The 16,329-nt window shown below is 37.6% G+C and overlaps 4 protein-coding genes across 5 annotated transcripts; 2 read left to right on the forward strand and 2 right to left on the reverse strand.

The window, feature by feature from the left end:
• Positions 1 to 2,148: 2,148 nt before the first annotated feature.
• On the reverse strand, positions 2,149 to 7,341 carry LOC143431532 (protein GPR107). Of its 2 annotated transcripts, none has more exons than XM_076908343.1 (10): positions 7,145 to 7,341; positions 6,562 to 6,672; positions 6,116 to 6,279; positions 5,855 to 6,006; positions 4,221 to 4,447; positions 4,024 to 4,157; positions 3,659 to 3,926; positions 3,306 to 3,578; positions 3,031 to 3,215; positions 2,149 to 2,880 (listed from the first exon to the last, which is right to left on the reverse strand). In XM_076908343.1, the coding sequence occupies exons 1-10, from the start codon at positions 7,232 to 7,234 to the stop codon at positions 2,730 to 2,732; spliced, it is 1,755 nt and encodes a 584-aa protein (XP_076764458.1). In that variant the 5' UTR covers positions 7,235 to 7,341; the 3' UTR covers positions 2,149 to 2,729. The 2 variants fall into 2 exon arrangements, with proteins under 2 accessions (XP_076764458.1, XP_076764457.1); XM_076908342.1 differs by having other exon boundaries at positions 2,149 to 2,892.
• Positions 7,342 to 7,769: 428 nt separating this feature from the next.
• Positions 7,770 to 9,225, forward strand: LOC143431495 (uncharacterized). Its single transcript, XM_076908268.1, has 2 exons — positions 7,770 to 7,986; positions 8,065 to 9,225. Exons 1-2 carry the CDS (start codon positions 7,790 to 7,792, stop codon positions 9,221 to 9,223), a joined length of 1,356 nt encoding a protein of 451 aa, XP_076764383.1. The 5' UTR covers positions 7,770 to 7,789; the 3' UTR covers positions 9,224 to 9,225.
• Positions 9,226 to 11,817: 2,592 nt separating this feature from the next.
• Positions 11,818 to 13,498, forward strand: LOC143431500 (clavesin-2). Its single transcript, XM_076908272.1, has 6 exons — positions 11,818 to 12,006; positions 12,086 to 12,245; positions 12,336 to 12,397; positions 12,555 to 12,748; positions 12,968 to 13,181; positions 13,279 to 13,498. The coding sequence occupies exons 1-6, from the start codon at positions 11,832 to 11,834 to the stop codon at positions 13,482 to 13,484; spliced, it is 1,011 nt and encodes a 336-aa protein (XP_076764387.1). The 5' UTR covers positions 11,818 to 11,831; the 3' UTR covers positions 13,485 to 13,498.
• A 289-nt stretch (positions 13,499 to 13,787) lies between these two features.
• On the reverse strand, positions 13,788 to 16,151 carry LOC143431467 (putative serine protease K12H4.7). Its single transcript, XM_076908227.1, has 9 exons — positions 15,865 to 16,151; positions 15,606 to 15,787; positions 15,294 to 15,526; positions 15,050 to 15,185; positions 14,897 to 14,963; positions 14,602 to 14,812; positions 14,395 to 14,527; positions 14,142 to 14,311; positions 13,788 to 14,074 (listed from the first exon to the last, which is right to left on the reverse strand). The coding sequence occupies exons 1-9, from the start codon at positions 16,060 to 16,062 to the stop codon at positions 13,965 to 13,967; spliced, it is 1,440 nt and encodes a 479-aa protein (XP_076764342.1). The 5' UTR covers positions 16,063 to 16,151; the 3' UTR covers positions 13,788 to 13,964.
• Positions 16,152 to 16,329: the final 178 nt, after the last annotated feature.

A 16,329-nucleotide genomic window follows, 5' to 3' on the forward strand; every position in this document is an offset into this window, starting at 1 on the left:
AAGATACTGCGGTAGGGGATACCTACGATGGGGGATTTGATTCGATTCCATTCGGTTATTATTCGGTGCACGTCTCTCGCGCGCAACATTTTTAATTTAAGTTCGACGGGAACCAGCTTGGCAACGCGGCTCGTGAATGGATTTCAAATAGGGTCGAAACGCATCGGTAATAACGCCCCAACGTCGCGCGATTACGTCGTTTCGCTGAAAGAAACCAGCTACTACTACTGCGATTTGCTCCTTGGAATCAGCCAACTTTTTTACCCCAAAAGATCGGACAGGCAGCCGACATGATTTGAACAGTAATCACAGGGGGGGACGTGACTCGTAACATAAAACACGACTAGCGCTCTCTGAATTTCGGGTATGAAAAAAAGTCTTGTTACGTCGAGCCAACAAAACTTACCTTTCAAATCGTTTCAACGATATACACTTAAATTATATCGATTCCAGGAAACGTGTATCGTATGCACGTATGTTGTGTTGATCTTTCCAAGACCCATCTGTTCTTCATATGCTCGTCGTTTTCATAAATTATACTAGACTAGTGTCTATCATATTTAATCAAGGAATTACAAATACCCTTAGTATCCGGTTAGTATCAATCTTTTCTCTCGCGTTAGATAAGCTCGAATATAATTAAATATTCGTTGTATCAATTTAACGTATCATCGAGTAATTAGAATCTTCTCTTTGTTTTAGTATAGGTACATTGATAAATTCAAGGTATATGTGTAATCAACCCGAGCATCCGTGCGAAATGATATAGTTGAATCAAATCACGTCAGGTGTTTGCGTCGTCTTTGATATGCATCCGTATAGTTGTAAGAGAGACAGATTATTAGGTGTTTAATAGGGAGATAAGTTGTTCCGTTATCAAGCATAAATCTTTTTACAACTACGGGTAAGAGTTTCGTAAAAGTTCACGAAACTTGATAAACTTATTCGACCCAGGAAAACGTTATGCTTGAGGTAAACTGTAACAAGTGGTTCTCAAGTGAAAATATACTTATATTTCGTTCGGTTGCGTGTTACGTTTATAACAATATAATATAACGTACCTCCAATTACACATTTCTGTACACACTTTGGGACGGCGCGTACTCAAAGACAAACGTAAGCGTCCAAAGGTAGCAAGCGTAAAAGATAGCAGAAAAAAATTCCAGAAACTTTTGACGAGAAAGGGCAAACAGCCGAATGGAAGGGCGTTTGAGATCGCGTCGCGACGCTGACTGAAGAGTTTCGCGACGAGTTTCGTACGCGCGTAGAGTAGCACCGATGCCAGGACGCCAGAACGCCGGGACGTTTCGACGCATGCTCCAGGATAGGTTGCACGACAGAATTACGGATGCAATTAATGGAATCTAAATGCCGAGGAATTGATCACGTAAATCGCGTATCGAGATGCAGGGAAATTCCTTGTTCTTTCATTAAATCACGTAAGACGATAGTGTCTCTTCGAGACAATTGCCTCCTACAAAAACAAATATATATATATATATATATATATATATATATATATATATATATATATAGTATATATATATTCATATACAGATATGAATTTAGAACAGAATTTCGCTCTGATTGTACACTACAATCTTAAACTTGGTACGTTAACTTCGTTTCTTCGTACGCTTCAAAAATGTGGAAAGTATGAAGATTAAACGCAACGAAAGGCTTAAAAAGAGAGTTGGTGTAACTGAATTAAAAATTGAAAAAGTCCTTTCTTTTTGGTCCACCTAGATAGGTGTTAGGGTTAGTAACGAGAGACAGGTGGTTGCTTAGGAACTTTCTCTCCGTTGACTTGTTACTTTGGGAGAAACAGTTTCAACGACAGTTATCGCCCCCGCAGTCAAGTACGGCGGTTGTTTGCCCGCGTGTATCAAAGTTGTCGCAAATTGAAGAACTAAAACGAAGGTAATGAAACGAAATGAATGAACCTTTATGGGGATGAAGTAGTGGGAAGTTTTCGGTGGCGCGGAGAATGTACTGTATCGAGGAAAACGAAAAATTTCATAAAAATAACCATTTTATTCTTCCAACTTCATTTTTTCTGTGTCCCTTTTATTACATACAATAAAGTACTAATAGTAACAGATGTAACAATAATTACATTATATAACGCGTATACGGTAGAGATATAATGGTAATGATAACGGTAATATTTCGTAATGGGACACATTAAACGCTATAAAACACATTGGCTTTCTCTTGAGACGATAATTATTTCTATATAAAAGGTTATCGAATGCTTTACAAAAATGGATCGCGACACACACTGACTCGGGTGTATCGATTATATCACAAGAGTACTAAATTGCGCCGTAACGCGGATTCTTCATTTAAGAACTAGAAGAAAACTAAAATTGTCATGAAAGAAACACAAAGAGGGATGTTTCTGCGTTTCTCTAAATGCCTAAGAAAAACCGACTACGGATCAGATCGCAATCTACACATATAACTTTTGAACGTGTATATTTGCATTATATCGCGTATTCGAAATATAAAATTTGTAAAACTATCTCTAGATTAATTTTCTTCGGATATCTATGATAATTAATTTTACGGCAATTAAATACTTGATAGATTTGTAGATTATAGACACGTTTGTAAACATTGATCACGTTAAACAATATTCCGGCTGCTAACGCTGTTTCGAAATATCACAAGACGTAAAAGGAGTCTTTCACTTTCGTACCAGTCGTTTCTCATCACCGCTTCGTCGTTCAGTCGTACTCGCGAGAAGCATGCGTCTTATTGAACAAACAGTCTCTCTCTTCCTGAGTAGATGGAATATCAGAAGTCGCCGGCCTCAACACTTTTGGAACTTTACTAACGTTACTGAGACCCTCGGTAATACCGCTACCTCCGGAAACACTGGAAAAGAGACTGAGATCGTGACATTAGAACCGACTAAAATGCGAATTAACGTACGGAAAGGTGGGGGGGGGGGGGGAAATATGTTTCCGAGTATGATAGAAAGAAACGTAAAAATGAATAGCATAATCGTATAAAATGAACACTTACACGACATCCGTGTCGTCGTCCTCGTCCTCGTCCTCGTCCGCTTGAGCCGTCTCCTCGGTAGTTAACGTGAAATAAGGATTCGCTAACGCTGCTCGGAACTTATAACCGGTAAGAACAAAAAAGACGTACGTAGACATCTCTCGAACCATTTCGTCCAACCACTCGTATTGAAAAGGTACAAAAATCTAGCAAGAAAAATACGAAAGTTAAAACATAGATCAAGTGTATATTGCAAGCTGGATGTGGGAATACGTTACGAACGTATGCATGTGTACCTTAAGTAAGTACACTATAACTCTTGTAAAATAAATGTAACAAACTATCGTGATATAGAAATGTTTAAAAAGCTTAAGCTTGTGTAAATTAACAGCTGTTTTGCCGTCTGTGTGTGCAGCTTCCTCTATATGCTTGATACTCCAAACAACTGGAAATATAATCGCGCCGCAACAGAGCAGGTCCACGAGAATAAAAACGTCTCTCCAAGTTTTGTATTCGATGTCTCCTTCCTCGCTTTCCTCGATTATTATCTCTGCCACGTTCGCCAATACCTAGTAAATAAACATGTCTTGTAAGATACGTACGTCCGCGTTCTATCCGCGCAACGAGAGACGTTTATTTTCCTGCTAACTTGTAACGGTATCGCGATCATAAACAGCTTCTTGTCTTTATCGGCTAAAATGTGTTTGATAAATGTCCATCCAGTGCCGATCAGTACGATCGTAATAAAAAGTACAGCTCCTTTCAATAAATGGGTGATGTAATACAAGATCGCCCAAGCAGCAACGTGTTCTCCTTTAGTTTGAATAAAATGATAGTTAATCCCATGGAAGAATAACGACATGGATTTTAGGTAGACCAGAACTGCCATTAAATAATGAATTTTAAATACTGGATGCCTAAAGGAACAGAAGGCACAAAAGTTAGAACGGAAACAGAAAAATAGATGACACGCGTAACTACTACGGATCATTCAGATTGAAATGGAACTCTTACTTGCTCTTCTTAAGAATAAATACCCAAAAACAGCCCGAGAGAAAGAATAAAAGCGACATCATAAAGTAAAGAGCTGGTAGAGGCATTTCTCCTGCGCTTAAGAAATTGCCGCTGTTTATTTCCGATATTTGTATCTACAAGTTACACGTGATTATAGCGCGACACAGTCATGTTTGATCGCATCAAGGAGATCTTACCGTGAAATCCACCGCAACCTGCGAGTCGTATTTATAATTTGGACAATTATGGAAGTAAAGATTATAAAGACCTTCTTCAGGCTCGCTAGCTACGTACATAGCGAAACTTGTATTGTAATATTTCACTCCTTTCACGGTTTGAACAGTCATCGGTAGCCTTCGACGAGAACAAACGCTAATTTCTGATCTAGACTCCGATTCATCTTCGATAGCGGATCTTTCGATGCCTGTTGAGATCGAACGTTTTTTTTTAATATTTAGCTAATCGATTGGTCGTAATAGTACAATGTTATTTCTAATGTCCGTTGAAACGACTCGACCGAGTATAACTTGGCCATAAATTCGCGATACAATCTGGTTGAAATATTATTGGCATTAAAAATGTACTACTCTAGAAGACAGTTACCTAACCAAACCCACAAAAATACTCGAGTTTTGAGTTATTTATAAGATTGAGGACGAGCCACGTTAATTATAGCGACTCTCATCTCGGTTATGTTCGATCACCAATGTTACTTCGGGTTCACATTCCGTAAGATATCGATCACAGTCGCGTTTAGTTTCGCAACTATAAAGTTAAATTCTACTATAGTAACTGGTAGTAGATATCTTTTCCGTAACCGACTTGGGGAAATCCGGGAATCCAAAGTTGCCGTGATTCAATATCTCTCGGTATTAAACGGTATATTGCTACGCTGATTACGTATTTCTGTACCGTTATCGAACAATCAATTGCGCGTATTAAGTGTCAGAGGAGATGTACATACACGCTCGATTTTGCATGCACGTACATACAGTGTAGAACGAAAATATCGAATTACTTAATGTCATTTTAGTGCCAGACGTTTAGTTGACGGTTCACAGTTCAAGGTAAAGAACTTGCTCCGTGCTAGCTACAAGTATACATACGTGCATGTATACGTATAATGCCATAATATAATGGTATTTTCCAAATTATACCAAGCTATAATACATATAGTATAAATAAATACGTGTATAGTAATGGTACTCTCGTTGCGTGTAAAAGCCCGGTAAAAATTTTAATTCGTATCAACTTGTTAGTTTTCACCTGTTAGCCTACGGAATTGAATCAGAATGTTATAATGTTAACAACAGTGCCAAAAATAATTCACGGATACACGATGATGGTTATTTTTGTTACATTGAACTAGACCAATACTAATAAATACCGACAGGGTAACGTCACTACAGTAATACGCAAATACGGAAACCGATCTTCTAATCATAGAGCAGTATGATACAAATAATTTAGACTTGCTCGAAAAATGTTTCGTACGAAGCAAACATCTTTCAAGATCGGATATCACAACGGTGCACAACTGATTAAAGACGGATAAGGAAACGAAATGCAAAGTATACGAAAAATAATCCCTTATTCATTCGGTGAGATCTTTCATACTGCTTGCTATGTGTTGGACGGTTGCCAAAAGTAGGAGTGTATTGCGTATATGTAACGCTACGTGACAGAGATATCATAAATCTTTGTTTGTCCCTTACGACGATACGATTACGACGATTCAATTATTTCCAAAGAATAGTTGTTGAACAAAATTCATTAGCATAATTGTTGGTGAAAGATTGAAAAAACAAATCTAAGAGGACGATTCACTCACCGTACGAAGTGTAACGTTTTCTTCGTGGAAAAAGAACGGCATCGCTAAACCTATTGGGAAAAGAGTCTCTCTTTTCCCGATAAACCAACACTTTGCTGGAGTCTTTATAAATATGCGCGGTGAGAATGTTTCGACTGCAGTTCACCTTCAACCTGAAACGCATTCGTTTCAATTCGATTGTAGCAGTGAATTCTAAATCCGAGGCTGGTGTAAAAGTAAATCTAGCCGACGAGAATATTCAAAAGATTCGGTGATACTTACAAATTATTCTTAAAGTCCATCGTGAAATATATGACTGCCTTATCATCCCTCTGTTCAAATTCAGGCTTGACACTCGACATATCTTGAAGGACGCATTTCTCTTGGTGACTATCTAAATATGGATTCATCGCATCGCTCAGCGTTCGATCCAAAGTGAATCCAAACTGAATCATAAAAAATGCAAAGCATAAAAATTCAACGGTGATGGATGTCGGAAAAGTGAAGCATGTATATCTGTATTATTATATAAATTGTAAACGGGATGTATCACATATATTATATGAAAATCATTCGTGCTCGAGAATAGATACACGCGATCGTCGTGTCATGATCTCGAATAGATCTCCTAGGATAATTTAGACATTGTCAATGACGGAAAATAGAAACAGGTGTCCGTGGACGTACGACGCGGTGTGCTAAGCGAGTGCGTGCCCACGATTACTCACCACAGCATTCTCGTCGAAAGGTTCAGCCTTGAAATTTGTTAGACTCACATCGAGAGTGCCGCCCTTGTAGAAACCGAATGTACTGAGGGCAATGTATCGTCTTACATCTTTCTATAACGTGCAATAAATAGTTTAAACCTTAACGAGAGAAAGATGGAGAGAGAGAGAGAAAAAGAGAGAGAGAGAGAGAGAGAGAGAGAGAGAGAAGCACAGTTTCGTAACCTATGACTAAGCGACGAGAAAGAAAGTTCTTTCTAAAGCCGATACTCTTTATTAACAACAATTTTTTATTGAAATTACACACAGCATTATTTACACTGTTTACGCGTATCTATATGAACTTACAGGCACATAGTTTCAAGCGTAAACGTCGATAAAGTATTGGAACAACGTAAATATATTGTTCGTTTGCAGAATTCATTTACTACTCTTTCTCAGTTCAATAATTGTTACGTTATTACGTTATATGTATCAACAGAACGGTACAATTAATTGTTATGGCCCATTAACGTAACGAGGGAATCCCGATACAGTAGTCAGTAAATATACACGCATTTTTGTTAACGATTTTGTTAATACTAACCCGTATTTCAAGCTTATGAATTCTACCCGAAACTAATACGAGTATTGACATTGCCCAGAGACATCGTATTATTAATTGTGTCGATTGCATTTTAACTGTGTTTCACCAGAGAAATGTCACATTACGAAAATATCAAATAACCAGACATGGAAAATACTCAGCCTTTGCTCGTCGATACATGAGCAGAAACTGAGCCTGAACAGCTGGAATGTGAACTGTAGTCCACGAGGAACGGATGAATTGAACTGCGCGCAATTTTTTAAAGGTCTCTACTAAAGGTTATTAATACGCTGACAGTTGTATTATCTTTAGAAAATTCGTTGGGATTTGGGGCAATTTTTATATATACATTGAAGGTAGAAGTAGAGTCCCCAATACATTCAATAAATTGTAGTAATTTGATCTGACAAGTTTTCCAAAATGATATTTAAAATCACAACGGTATAATCTTAGTAATTTAAAAAATATTATTTCGCCTCATCTTAAAGAAAATCAGTATAGCAACTATAGTCATAGAAAAAGTAATCCTCCTTTAAATTAAAATAAACATATACTACGTATAAAATGAGAAGTTAAATTTCATCCAGGTTAAGTTTCACTCGCCGGTTAAGAGTAATCATTTCGAATCTAGACTAGAGTTTTTCTATGTTTAAGATGGAGGAACATTTCGCTACGTTAAAATTAGTCGATTCCGATGCTGATTGGAAATTAACGGAAGCTCATAGTTATTCTAAAACGCCGCGATCATATCAAATAAGTGTAAAGGAAATGTTTGAGTTTAAAACTGATTCTAATTTGGTTAGACAAAATAGTTTCGAACAAACTTTCTATGCACATACAAAGTAAGAACAATACGTTGGTACGTAATATATTTGAAAAATGATATTAATTGATATGTATACGTAATGTTCTGATTTTAGAGAAAAAGAAAGGCTACTGTTCATGCAAATAGATGACAACAAATCGGACAAAGATCAAACAACGGATACTTTTTATTTTGACTTATTTAAATGTAGCGGGCAGTTCTCCAAAAGTAATAATATATTACAAGCACCAAAATTTACACCAACAAAAGCATCAAAATGTTTGTCCTTTGATCCTAATGTAAATACAAATGTATCAAATGAGTTTGATCATTTCCCTTCTACGATATTTGAAAACAATGAAAAAGCTGATAACAGAACAGAGGAAGTAGATATCAAGAAAAATTCAAAAAACTGTGACAAAAGCACGTATCAAGATATAAAGAACAAATATAGACCACTAGTAGTAAAGAAGAAGAAGAAGAAGACATTACCAGAAAAGAAGATAAATATGTGTTATTATAGTTGTTTAACCTTATGTATATTACCAATAATTATGGTAATATTTTCACTGTTTCTAAATTTCAATCTATATGCAATCTGTGACCGTACTACGCTTTTCTCAAATGCTAGCCAGGAACTGCAACAAAAGTTATACGGGCAAGAAAACGCAATCTCTAGCATTGTCGAACATTTAAGTAATGATCTCTCCTATTTAAAAATATTATGTCTTATCGGGGGCACCGGTGTTGGGAAATCTTACACCGCTGAAATTATAGCTACCCATTTCCCTTTAAAGTCAAAAATTTTTGTATACGACGCGCTGCTGGACTATTCGATGGACACAAATGCATTTAATTCATTTGATTCTTATCAATTAATTATCATAGAAAATTTGAAACTGATGAACTTGGACACTTTCTCTAATATGATAGATGTATTGAGCAAAATGAAAGACAAATGTATTACAGTGATGGCAATTTTTAACGTAGAAGAAGTAAATGATAACTTAGAGAGAAAAGTAGATTTACTACAAGGTATGAATAGAGTAAATGAAGCGTTAGCTAAGACAAAGATGGATACTTTGATTATTCCTTATCAGTTGTTGAGTGAAGAAGTATTAGAAATCTGTATAGCACAAGCAGCAATAGCTAGTAATTTAAAACTTACATTGGAGCAAATAAACGAAATTAAACAAAGTTTACTGCTTTCCGGCAGTGGCTGCAAAGGAGCATACGCTAAAGTACAAATTGTCGCGAGATATAATAATAGATAGATATCGATATCATATTAGCTCAATATGAATATGTGTGTTATTGGGGTTATTCAAATAACACTGCCACTAATTAAATCGAGTATTAACTCGAGATTTTGACTGAAATGAACTACTACATTTTTTAAATATATCGTGTACTAGCTGAAACGTTTCTTCCGTTAAATATAGATTTTTCTACGATAATTAGTGACATATTCCCTTGCGTGATTTCGAAATTTTGTACATACTTCTCATAAAATAAATAAAAATAAACAATAAGATTAGAAAAAACGAATACGACACGTCATAACTTTAATTCATTCATTTTGTAAAATAGTAGAAACATTTCTGCTTAAGTGGCAGACACATTTCACTTTCCGATGGTAAAAGTTTCAACGTTATTGTGTGTTAAGCCTAGGTAAAAAAAAAAAAAAAACAGTACCGAAACGACTTGTTACGTAGACTTATGTCAGTTTACGCTCTGGCTACAAACGATAGCGATCGCTATCGTTATGCAAAACAATAATAATTTACTTTTCTACGTGCTAAAGATGTTTCCTTGCCTTTGCTACTTACCATGTTACCTTAAAACTTACCAGAGACTAAAATTAGATAATAAAGAAATGTCTTAATTGCTCGTTACATAGACTGATGATGTAATAAGGTAAAAACAGTTAGGCGTAATAAATTTAATAGTAAAGTACGATTATTATACGTTCTGGAAGTTTTAGTCTTGAAAAATAAAACTGATCACTGCGAAATATATTAATCGAATTGTTAATGCATTAAATTTGATTGAAACTCTATAATAGTATACACATCAAGAAGGAAGAAGTTTGAGGATTAAAAATTTGACCACTATCAAAAAGGTCCTCTTCCCTTTCGAACACTTTGAAGTTCAACGTGCAATGTGGTATCTGCGAATTTTGTTGGCTTCAATTTTCTACCAAAGTAGTTGTCCCTCAAATAATAATGAATGTCCCTCGAAGGGACATTGTCCCTCGAGTTTAGCGGCGGTACCGCGTGAGTACAGAAGGCGGAGCTAAAAGAAAGGTGTAACTGGAAATTATAAAAGAGCGATCGACGGTCAAGAGGAAACAGTCTCCTCCAAGTGTTCACCTGCGCGACTGCGAACCGGGTATGTCACATTTGCTTTAGTCTATAACATTCATTACCTTTGTAACTAAAATTTTTCCCATGAACACATGAAGTTAGTTTGAAAATTTGGGCACGATCAGTTTCTTCGACATCTCTAAGTTCTAGAAAGCTAGAAGCTTTTCTAATTGATCTCGATTGATCTCTGTCACCGCAGTGTTGTCTCGGAAATATTGTCAACCTTAGCTATAAAATTGGTATATGTTTCAGTAATGTTTCTACGACTAGATAGATTCACGCCACGAACTACTTTGTTTGTTCTTCTCGATGTACTTTGTTCAATCGATGCCGCAAGAATTTTAAGTGCCAGTAATTAAAACGCCGACCTTGTTTTCAAAGGTCGGAAATATCGCGGAGGCCAAGGGTATGGACGAATCGAATGTACGTATTCGCGTACTTGTTCCTCGATAGATTTGCTGTTTTCTACAAATATAAAAATTTCGGAATCTGAAGGTAATATTTGGTATGATTCGATAGTGTACGCGAACGAATCGATTGGCACAAGATTCTTGGAAATTTTTTCATTCGATTACGAACAAATTGTTCATCCCCGATACTCATTTCGCACCATTAGACATAAAGTCATAGTTTTATGTATTTTAGGGAAAATTTTGTACTAAGCATTTGATATCGAAGAAAGAACTTTGGTTGTAATAACTGGATAAGTGGTGGCACTTTCTACACGGAAGATAGTTACGTGGATCGCTTCCCCGGTTCACGATATAACTCTACCAGTATTACGTTTTAGCTAATGTTAGACGATGATTAGAATAATCATAGAAACGGAAGAATTCGAGTAACGATCGTATGATCAAAGTCAGCAAAAAATGTTACGTCCTTCATTCATAAATCCCGTCTCTCTTGACAACAAATTATCATAGTTACATCAAAGATTTCATCCCCCGTGCAACTTTGTCCTTTCGAATTGATTGATAAAAATAGTACGGTCTAAAAATCGGACGTTGGACGGAATATTCGAATATTAGTTTGAGTCGGTCATTAGAAAGTACGCAGAATAGTAAATTATTGTCGAACTATGTTAGTTGGCCGCAGCAAATCGGTGAACAAAGATGGGCGCGCAACCTGATCGATTGCATAATCGGGAGAAAGTGATTGCGAAACGAGACACTCACTCTTGGTACACGTTGCTATCCAGGAACACGTAATGTCATAAAGCGAGGAAATAGTTATGTCACGAAATAGTCGTTTACTTACGAACATTTACGACTCTAACATATGCAAGTTTCTACAACGTTGCAAAAAGATGCGCTTCTTTGTTACGCGAGAGGAATCAAGATCTCGAGGGTGCTTCTTCCTCACCTTGTCCTAATTGAATATTATATTACGATGAATCTTTAACTTGTGATAACGAATGAAAATAATTTTTTAGCATTCTAACGGAACGTGAACGCTTTTTGGGTCTCGCAAATTTGAAACTTACTTGATCGTTCGGTGAAAATTAATATAAAAGAAAATGGGAGCGATCGAATGGGTAACCGCGGAAGATAATTACGAAAGTCCTCTGTCGGTGGAAACGCAGAAGATTGCCAAGGAGGAACTCAGAGAAGATAAAAATACCAGAGACCAGGCCCTCGAGCAAATACGTAATTGGATAAAATTGAATCCTCGTATTCAAAATTGTCGCCTCGGTGAGAAAATCTTGTCTCGAATCTGCAGCAACTGCCCTGCTTGTAATTCTGATATATCGATGTGTTTTCCGTTTGGCAGATGCACGGTTTCTGTTAAGATTCTTAAGATGTAAAAAATTTAACGTACCCATGGCGGAAGAGGCAATCGAAAGATATTTGTTGCTTCGCCAAGTTTACCATCCTGCGTTTAACAACTTGGACGTTACGGAACCAACGATGGAGGAATTATTATCATTGGGGTAAAATAGGAAACAAAATGAAAAAAAGAAAATAATTGTCTCATGTGTCGATATACATGTATAATGTTCGCGTAATCTTTGTCCCTGCAGATACTTGTTTGCTGCACCTGGACGCGATGCCAAAGGCCGTCGAGTTATAATTGCCAGACCAGGTAAATCAGAGTTGATAAACTCGGCTTAATCGTCCTCGTTACTGTTGCAGGAAATATCTCTCTTCGTCATGTTTCATTTCGTACCTTGCGAAATTCGATTGTCACGTTTATTTAATTTATCCAGAGAGTGTTTTATACAGGAACCGTGCATTTTCAGGTGTCTTCGATCCTCATAAATATACAAATGCCGACATGTGCAGAATTCATGCAATCACTTACGAGGCTTTAATGGAAGACGAGGAAAGTCAAGTACGGGGTTTCGTTCATTTCGCTGATGGGGCTGGTGTCAGTTTTCCCCATTTGACGCTTTTCACGCCGAAGGAAGCTGTCCGCATCGTAAAAAACGGCGAGGTACGAGCCTCGTGTTCAAACGGAAGCGGCTTCGAGATTCAAAGTCTCGAACCTGTTTCACTTTCGTTCGATGATAGTCGATTTCAAGGACAGTAATACTTTAGAACGCGTTCGAAACGAGAGAGGACCGAGACCGGTTCTTTTTGTTGGTTGATTGCTCGCTTCCCTTCCTCTAAGTTTGAGTAATAAATAAATACATAAATGAAATGGTAATTTTAGCGAACTATACCGATGCGACACAAAGAAGTGCATGCGATTAACACGCATCCTTCCTTGAAATTCGCTCTCGATTTTGGCATGTCGTTGATCTCTGAGAAAATAAAGAAGCGTGTCAAGATTTACACCAGCCTGGAAGATGCCGTCAATCATAAAATGGACACGACTTTGTTACCGAAAGAGTACGGTGGTACGATGCCTATGAAAGATATGATTGGTAAGTTGAAATTCCAACTGACTGATAAAGTTATCGCGAAAAGAGATTTCCGTCGATCGAGTATCTTTAAAAAAATGAAATTATTTTCTTTCCCTAGTACTGTGGCGAAAGGAGCTGCTAGAAATTCAACCGACATTGTTGAGTCACGATAAAATGAGAGTGCGCTTAGAATTGTACTCGGAGAAGGCTCGGGAAGGTGCGGTGTCAGCATTGAAACAAGGTTTTGGCTGTTCCGACATCGGTTCCAGTGATTCCACCATGTACGGTATCAACGGTTCTTTCAGGAAACTCGAAGTGGATTGATTCTATTTTTCGTTTCCCTTTGTTGAGAACAAAAGTGACCGAAACAGTCACTCTTTTGCGACCGATTGTCGAATTTAAAGCTTGCCAAGGTATATTATTCGTGGGAAAGAAAAAGGAGTGAATCTCGATCTCGCTAGAGCAGGTAATTATATGTTGCGTTCGATCAATTTTTGAAAGATTAACTTGCTTTCTTATTCTTTTCGTCCTTACCAAGGTCTTTTTATACGAAATAAGAGTATACATATATGTACATTACATCGCTTAGATTTCAATTCGAAGAATTTATAAACGAGCAACAGTTTCGCAAATTTCGCTTACTACGTTTGATAATTGTAAGTTACACGTCATATCGTTTGGATTATTTGTAAATACGAGTGTATCAATGGAATTGAAAGCATTTTTTTTTTCTTTTTTTTTTTTTACACCTTCTCCACGATTCCCTTTCGTTGGATCGAACCCGGAATGAGATGAAAAATTCGATTAGGCAGAAATCCAGGAACCAATAATTTTCCGTACTTTCTCTCGAGCTTGAGTGAGATCGTTAACGTCCGTGTCTACATCGGCGTATAAGTCGCGACAATGCGATGATCCTGTAAAGAATGTAAATTGCTAGCTATCGTTTATTTAAAAACGAAACGAAATGTCTCGATTGACTACCTTTGATAAGTATAGCCGGCGAGGACGCGTTCAAGTCTTCAAGAATCGATAAAGCGTGCCACGGGTCGACGTCTCCGTTGGTAAAAATTACGTTTCGCAAATCTGGTCGCAAACCTCCGTACATTATATTTGTCCTTTTGATTCGATTGTTTAAGAATTCTTCGTCGTAGCTGTAAAAGCGGAAAGGTAGTACGATCTGTAATAGATGTTTCGATGAAACGGACTTGCTAAAAAATCTATTTGTAACGCATACTAATCTCCGTAGAAGTCTCGACAAATGTCTGTAAAGTAGCGTAGAGTAAACAGAGATCCAAAGATCGATTTCGTTGAATTCGTCGTTTGGTAGTAACCGTATTCTGTGCACGTTTGGTAGAACCATTGTCTCACTAAAAGTAACAACAAACATGTAAGTCAAGTTTTTTTCTAATTTGCAGTGGTATTTTTTTGCGCCACGACGTACTGATGTCAGGTTGGGCTTCCCACGTTTCGTTTGTATATAGTCTGATGAATTTCTCGTAATTGTTCTTCAAACATTTGTCTTTCCTTGACACTAATCGTGCCAGTCTTTGAATAGGATTACCCAAATACGCAGCAGTCATGTTTTCGCAGCAGGCAGCTATTTTTGTTCGACCATTCTCCACTTTATCGTATTGCACGATACCGGCAAACTCCTGATTACGAACAATTGTCAAATTATCGTTGAATTAGTTTTGAAATCGATAACCATGCATTCTTCGAGAAAAAAGAAGCTATACCTCGGCTAGAAGATTCATTAGATGCGCAACATCGTTAGGAGAGTCTGCGTTTGGCACGTCGCATAGACTGAAATGTTTTATGCAAATAAAATATACTATTGGCTCTACTCTGTCGGCTCACTAATTAAGCAGAAGCAATTGCACGGTAATTACTTGAAATATTCTTTCAATTTTTCCGGACCCTCTTTCTCGGTTAGTAATTCTTCTACAGCGTCGAATGCAGTTTTAACTTCGTCAACGCATTTCTCGCTATGTTTACGGAGCGACTCTGTCACTACTTCGTAGTATTCTAAAAAAAAAAAGAGAAAAAAACAGCCGAATGCCCCTCTCCTTTGCGGCGAATATTGAGCGAACGATAGTTGCGAGACGAGTCGAAGAAAAATTCCTTGTTCTTTACCGTAAAAATCGGCTTTCGCTAAAAGCGGAGCGCTGCTGGCCAGTGCACCCTGAATTAGATGAGGATACTTGAGTCTGGCCCAAGTTGCCACGCTTCCAGCATACGATCCGCCGAAAACGATCACAGTGCTGTTCCAAAGTCCGTTCTCTTTCTTTTTCGTCTCGATAAAGTACGCTAAGTCGGCCAGTGCTTGATCCACGCTCAAGTACTGTAAATTTTCTGAACTAACGTCGCTGAAAGTATTTCGATAGTTGAAGAATTGAGACGAACGATAGGGAAATTGTCGAACGTGATTAGGAACGAACAACCTACGTGGTGGGTTTACTTTTGCCGTAATAACGATGCTCGGTATAATACATGGTCGCGTTGTAAGCAGAGGCAAGTCCGTACATTAAACCGCTTTGCAAGAAACCTTTCGATATTTCCCATTCTCCTCCGATCATAATTAAAATAGGGCCGTCTCTTTCGAAGAAGCCAGAATTTTCGTAGTAACGCTGTCGAAATAAGTCGTATGAGCACACACGTGAGACGATTCTCTGAAAGATGTAAGGGAGGCTGGTTCGGAACGTACCATTGACCAAGTACGATTATCACGAGAATCGAAGTGATCGACAGGTAGCTGGATCCATCCTTCGGTTATGTTTTCGGTATTCGCTTGGGCCAAAGATTGCGGTTCTTCCAATCCATGAAAATGAAATCCATGAAGACCCACGCCGTGACCAAGGCGAAAATTGAAGCACAATAATAAGAAAACACTTGGAAAAATCATGTCGAATGTTTTAGAATTTCCAGTTTTAGATTCGATTAGATCAGTTAATCGACGAACCACTGATACATGAAATCTACTTTGCGGTTGTTTTAATACCCTACGATACAGATTAAAATTGTACAATCTATAATACAGATATGAAATTGGTTTTTGCTGACGTTGAATTAAGTAATAAGAACATTCATTATCTGATCGGTTAACGTAGATGTGTACGTGTGTGTTCGATCGAATCAACGATTGTAATCACTTAATCGAGGTGAAGAGTAC

This window comes from Xylocopa sonorina, chromosome 18, assembly GCF_050948175.1.
Source record: "Xylocopa sonorina isolate GNS202 chromosome 18, iyXylSono1_principal, whole genome shotgun sequence".
Classification (NCBI taxonomy): domain Eukaryota; kingdom Metazoa; phylum Arthropoda; class Insecta; order Hymenoptera; family Apidae; genus Xylocopa; species Xylocopa sonorina.